The 6,881-nt window shown below is 40.7% G+C and overlaps 1 protein-coding gene across 2 annotated transcripts in view; it reads left to right on the top strand.

Moving 5' to 3' along the window:
• The first annotated feature begins 3,883 nt into the window (after positions 1-3,883).
• The window catches only part of LOC111649128 (GRAM domain-containing protein 2B-like), a 13,689-nt gene continuing 10,691 nt past the window's right edge, over positions 3,884-6,881 (top strand). For both annotated transcript variants that reach the window (XM_023398891.2, XM_023398889.2), the window contains exon 1: positions 3,884-4,094. In XM_023398891.2, coding sequence (XP_023254659.1) covers positions 3,997-4,094 — 98 coding nt within the window. In that variant the 5' untranslated portion in view covers positions 3,884-3,996. The remainder of the gene's footprint in view (positions 4,095-6,881) is intronic.

The raw sequence follows: 6,881 nt of genomic DNA, 5'->3' as shown, positions 1-6,881 counted from the left end.
GGTGGAGGAGGAGGAGGAGGAGGAGGAGGAAGAGGAGGAGGAGGAGGAGGAGGAGACGGTGTGGTTGGGTGACAGCTCCCTGCAGTCGGTCAGCAGCCCTCCATTCTGCCCAGCTCTCAGGAAACGGTTCATCTCCTCCTTTCCTTGTCTCCTTTGTCGATCTCCACAATAATCAGCATTCAAGTCATTGTCATCCCGCCGCAGTGAGGCAGAGAGCGCCGAGCTGTAGGTGCACACATGCAGGTCTGTTATAGGCTGCTGGATCAGGCCTGGCCCTTCACTAACTACAACACAGGCTGAATGACAGCTGTGAATGTCTGACTGATGGAGGTGCTCGGTGGGTATTAAGTCCCATTTGTAATAAGCACATATACTCCTATAGCCTGTTTATTAAAATTATAATTATAATACAACACTACAAATAAAGCTTTTAAAAAATCACTCTCCCAAAAACGATCACACATTTACACATTTATGTTTCTGAATAAAAAATAAAAATAACATAACAGTGTATTAGTGCCTGAGTGTTTATTTCAATATTCTATATAAACTCAGTGGCCACAGGGTTTTATTTTCTGTCTCTTACTGTGAATAAAAAGAATCTCAGAAGCCACAAAAAAAAGAAAAGATTTCTGTCAGAAAAGATCCTTGTTCGGCCAGAGGGGGGCGCTGCAGTGTTTGTTTAATTGTTTAAACATGAACTCAGGTGTAACTGATTGGATTGGCTGAAATTTACTGGACTGATGCTCCTGTCTGGGTTTTCTGTGCTATTATCAAACACACACAATCATCCCCTGGGGTTGACTGGCACATCAGGGCTGCAGCCATTCAACAGCTTCAACAACCGAACAACTAACACAACACCTGAAAAATAAAGCTATTATATGTACATGATAAATTACACTGCGTTGCCAGTTTATTAGGTACACCAAGCGCAACTGAACCCAGTCTAATACGAGAGTCCCACGATGAAAAGAAGGTGTTCATTGAATTTTATGGTAATTTTAGAGGCTGTAGTGACTTGCTTTATTTGGTTAATATTATAGCAGTTATTTGGTTAGCCTTATTGTTGCATGGCGTTTGAATTTTTATTTGTTTTATGTTTAATTAGAGTTCTGGAAGTGATGCCAGCTTGATTTACTTTGGTTTATTATTGTTAGTGGTGACATTTTAAGCGGATACATAATTGTACTTATTTTGTCTGTATGTATTTTAATATCTCATGTCCACAAAAAAAAAAATCATCCATCCATCCATTAACCAGCGACCTAAGAAACTTGAATTGTGACAAATAAAATTGTTGGAAAAAGTTGCAAAAGCTGTACTTCATAACTTCCATGAAGGAGGATCTATTGCAGGACGAGTTGGACACAGTAGATTCATTTCTACAGAAAAGATAAACATCTGTCAGCTATTCAGCGACTGAAGTGTGAGAGAGATATTTAATGTTCTTCTGTGTAAAACTATACAGTCTCCGATAGATGGATTAAAGAGGGGGAAAAAACAGATCAGGAATAAACTGACACGAATGAAACGTGTTGTCACCGAGCTGACTGCTGTTGGTGTGATGAAGAAATATTCAAAGACATGCCGCCCCTCTCTCTCTCTCTCTCTCTCTATCTGTGTGGGTGTCATGAAGAAGTAGTGTTTTGCAAACCTGAACGGTCGACGCAGAAAGCAATTCATTATCAGAGTCACTTAAAGGGATGAGAAGAATAAACACAGATACACGACACCGTGAATACGCCAGGAGCTCACGTTCAGTAAACAGACAGAGTGTATGAACTGTATGAAACTTCAATCATCCTGCAGAAACTGGGTAAAGTAGAGAAAGACAGTAGAGTGCACACACAGTGAGATAAGTGTTTAGCTGTGTGTGTGTGTGTGTGTGTGTGTGTGTGTGTGTGTGTGTGTTATTGCAGCTGTCGAGGGAAGCAGAGTGGGTTCATTGAGAAGAAATTTGCACTGAATGAATTAGATGCAGGGATTTATTGGAAGTCATTGGTTCTAGCGGAGCTCCTGGCAGCTCATTTCTGGGAGGGAAACTGTGTCCAGCGTCGGGGTTTTTGAGCCAGTATTTTGTGTCACTGTTGAGAACTCTTTTAGTTTGGACTTGATTTATTCTGTGTACCAATAGACTCACAAAACACTGCTGTCTGCTCCTGTTAACATCTCTTCTGTGCGACATTAAAGGATGAGTTTTCTTATTGTCAACAAATCCCTTGAAAACCCCCAAAACAACAATGATTGTCTCCTACTAACGAGTAGTGTGTGTGTATCTGAAGCCTTATTGCTCTGTGCCACAGAGCTGCTTCGTTATCATGAACACACACACACACACACACACACACACACACACACACACACACACACACCGTCCTGCTGTCCTAAATACTCACTAGATACTCACTAGAGCACCCCAAACAAATGCACACATAAAACCACACTGAGCTGCTGTTTTAGGAAAATTACTGAAACTATCTTTGTGAGGTTTATTTTAAGTCTTCAGTGGGAACCAATGAGCTGGGAGCTGAGAGTCTGGATCATTTACACAAGGTGATACCAACAGTACATGAGAAACCAGCGGTAATCAGCAAGAACCATTACGAAAGTCATAAATACACTAACACTTTTATTTATTTCCTTATCCTGAGCTGTTTCAATTTAGATATGCCTTCGAATTTTATTCCTTTAAATCCTTTGACATGTTTGAACATTATTAAAATATAAGCGTTATTTCCTTATTGGTTTTTTATCAATAAATACCTCCACAGGTAAATACGTGCAAATAAACTGCCCCTTAAAGCTTCACTGGCCACTAGATGTCGCACTACACCACCAGACCACTTCGTCAGCTACACCTCCGGCCCCCAACAAAAACACTCCAGCCTCAACCATTAGCCAACGCTAGCACTGCCGTGATGTGCTTCACGGCAATGCTGGCAGTGAGCCTGCTAACGATAACAACATTTACCGAGCAAATTCATGATACGAGTGACAGAAAGTTTGCAAACATTATCATGTCTACTGTAATGAAAAACAGACATTATGACATAAGGTTCTCCATCTCTGTAAAGCTAGACCAGGATAGGTTACGCAGTCAGACTGGGAAAGAAATTCACCCTTGGACTGACTCGCTGGGACCAGCTGCATGAATGACACTGATGGAGTCGGTAAAAACTAGCGGACTGGGGTTTGAGCCAGTAGTCATGGTCAGTCCGCCTGTGCTCTGGTCTTATACCACTCTTTGTCGGAGGCCTTTTAGATCAAAACGTGGTTTCTTCAGTGGAGGAAATTGCTTTCACCTGAATGCTGTGTACTGCAGTGTAGTTTAGTTAGTTGTTTGCTGCTGTATTGTTGCTGAAAATCTAATCTATAGAAACTTGAAGCTGAACTGTCTTATTTTCTAGGAAGGTACAACATGTAAATAAGAATGGATATGGCTGAAAGTGTATTTTTCCCACTTCTGATGACTTTCCAGTGCTAAACAAGGCTAAACATGCTGTTGACCTGCCTCTGTAAGACATAACACTGACATCCACCTCCTCAAATGACTCTGGGCAACATCCCAAACAAACATACTTGCCCCAAATCTTCTTTCGAAATGTACATTTCTTGCAGTAAAAGTGCAAAAACACAGTCATGAGTTTGTCAATCACTGACCAGAGACTCTGATAAGAGATTTGGGGCAGCAGCAGCAGGAGGAAGAAGAAGAGGGGTCAGTGAAAAGTCTATATGACTGTTGCACTGTACTGTCATCAAACCAAACAAACACAGCCACTGTACAGACTGACAGGCGGGAGATGTAATATTAATACTGGGTTAGGAGGCGTGTCCTTTGTGACCACACCAGTATATATTTGAGTCAAATACACACAAGCTAATCCAAAACAACAAAACACAGACTAGGACTTGGTCCAGTCGAATACAGATGTGAGCTGTAAGTCAAGAGTCAGGTTTTCATGTGTGAAGCGTCAGCCAGTGATTGTTGTTGTCATGGAGAACTACAGCGTAGATGACGTGTTTCCTTTCAAAAGAAGAAGCACGATGTCCAAACTTTCCTGTGCACCGTCCCGCCCAGCTGGATATCACTGGTAAGAAAATGGCAACCTGCAAAAAGCTTTAATGTTCCAGGACTGTTCTCCCACGTTCCTGTAGGTGGCGCTGTTTTCACTGATTATCTCTGTCCATGCTAAACACCCTGTTCTTCTTCAGGTTATTTTAAAAATGTGTTTATAACGGCGTGGCTATGGAGAGGGCAAAGTCATTCTGACGGTCAGATGAAATATCAGTCATGGTCTCCAGAGGACGAATCCTAATGACTTTGGTGATCACCTGGCTTTTCCTTTGGTGACACCAACACATTGGCAGTCGTGGTTCTGAGTGAAGTGCAGATATTTGTGATCTCAAAAAGATAAATTCTAATTTATCTTTACTTTAACGACCCCCTGACCTGCTGGTGGTGATAGAAGAAAAGTTGATTTTCACTAATTCGGGTAAATATCTCAAGATGTACGTGATGGATTGACTCAAAACCTTGTACTGACAATCACGGTTCCAAGATGATGAATTCTACTGACGCTGGTTACCCCCTTCATTTCCTTTGAGGCCTACAAGTGGGATGACTTTTTTTTAATATCGAAATATCTTCAACAAATATTGCAGTGGAAGTTCATTCATGATTTGTAATAATTTCTCATCAATCATTCTCTTACTTTTTATCTTTTCATTATCAAGTGAAAATTATTTGTAAACATTTTGTAAAAATTACACTCTTTAAAAGAAGTGAGGACTACACGTCTGTGTTTTCAGCCTGTTGCTATAAAGGGAGTGTTGCATCATTATGGGTTGTTTGTAGGGGTGAGCGATCTGATGATCTTATATTGTGGTTCATCTTGCTTTGGCATATGATCTACCCTTCAGATGAATTGTACAGATCTAATTCCAAAAAGCTCAGTCGCTGCTAACCAGCCCACTGTCAACTGTTAAACAGCTAGCCCGCTAACTGCAGCTGGCGATGGCAGTCCTGGTTCAGCTCTGCAGCCTTGGCGAGCTTGGCGACAAACATCAGAAGAAAGCGATATGAATCAGAACTTCCGGTCAGGACTTTCACAGTAAAATCAGCAGAGACAGAATGAGGATCGCCATTCTCTCAAACAGATTGTCATATGACCTTTTTGTCAGATTGTCCACCTGCAGTCGTTTGTATCTGTCCACCTCTGTTGTGACCCAGTTTAACCTGGAGGAGCTTTCTGATTTCTGATGCCACTTTCTGCTGCCACACAAGGAGTAAAACAGCAGGAAGCGTCTTCACTGCAGAAACGGACACAAACATCTGTCCTGTTGTTTTGTCTCAGGATCCCCTTTTGTGGATAAAATATTCTTACCAACACAAACCAACGTAAACACACACATATTCTTTGTTATGACCTAAAAAGAATACATTTGCAATATAATCTGAAATTAAAGGAGTTACTCCAAGCGTTTAATATTGCATTTAAAACTTTACCAAATTGAGGGACAGATTAAAAAAAGGCAGTCTGAGACTTCCCGCGTTGACATGTCGCTTTTTCAATGACAGAACCCCGAGTTGCAGCTCATGCAGTTTGTGTTTGTGTTTCAAAGGGCGTCTGGCCTGTTTACACAGCACAACACGCAGGAGACTCTGCAGTCTTCAGTCACTGTCGTCCAACTGTACGTCACTAAATCTGAATCAGCCAAAGCAACTAAATCAAATTAAGTTGGAATTGAATTGTCCAGCACTGGATGTTATAACATGAAATAATAATTATTGCATTGTTGTTTAAAGAAAAACAGCTCCGCAGGGATATTAAAAACATCAATAACAGATAAGAAAAATGAAAATACCTGCAATATATGCAGAATGTCAACACAATGTGCAGCAATTTAATAAACATCTAATCATTATAAACTATTCATTTTAAAATACTATCGGAAATGGGAAAAACAAAAAAGATGAATCAGTAAAGTTAAAAGTAAAACTAAATGAAAGACAAACAGTTCAGCAAGGTGCAGCATTTTGTGTGTGTGTGTGTGTGTGTGTGTGTGTGTGTGTGTGTGTGTGTGTGTATGTGTGTGTCAGACAGTCACTAAAGGGGTGTTTGTTGGTTTGTCAGTCAGTAAATTAATTGACACTAAAAATCTGGCAATCAATAAAGCTCACACACACACACACACACACACACACACACACACACCAGTTTAAGTTTTGTCTGGCTCTTAGTTTAGAGGATCAGTTCCAGCGTGAAACTCTCCTTAAAATAAATGTTTGTTTTCACATTTATACGTACAGTATGATACAGTATATTAATCAGTGAGCTCTGGAGATGTTCGTAGGTGTATTTCTGAACGTTGAACAGAGCCAGGCTAGCTGTTTCCCCCTGCTTCCAGTCTTTATGCTAAGCTAGGCTAACTACATTCTTACTCCAGCTCCCTATGTGCAAACATGACACTTACAATCTTCTCAGTTCTCAGGGCAAAGGTGAAAACCTGTTCCCCAAAAGCAACTTTTCCTTTAAGGTTAAGAAATGTATTATGTTCTCACAAGCAGTGAAAAGCAATTGTGTACAGATGTACAGAGGCTCCTTACGGATGTGTGTATTTGTGTGAACATCAGTGTATTTGATGCTCTATATACTGCAGGTATTTGTGTATTTGAATGTGTTTGGAAGATAAACTGAAGTACAGAATGAAAGCTGAAATAGAGATTGACATGAAAGAGACGAGAGACTCTATGTTTGTTGACTGTCATTGTGGCCCAGTAACCCTCAGCTGATATCACTCAGATTACACACACACACACACACACACACACACACACACACACACACACACAGGATCAAATGTCCTCATTCAAGCTG

This window comes from Seriola lalandi, unplaced genomic scaffold (assembly GCF_002814215.2).
Source record: "Seriola lalandi dorsalis isolate HSWRI2012SDOR001 ecotype SW California unplaced genomic scaffold, Sedor1 jcf7180002050004, whole genome shotgun sequence".
NCBI lineage: Eukaryota > Metazoa > Chordata > Actinopteri > Carangiformes > Carangidae > Seriola > Seriola lalandi.
Note: the sequence above shows the minus strand (reverse complement) of the source record. Positions and strands in the feature narration are given on the sequence as shown.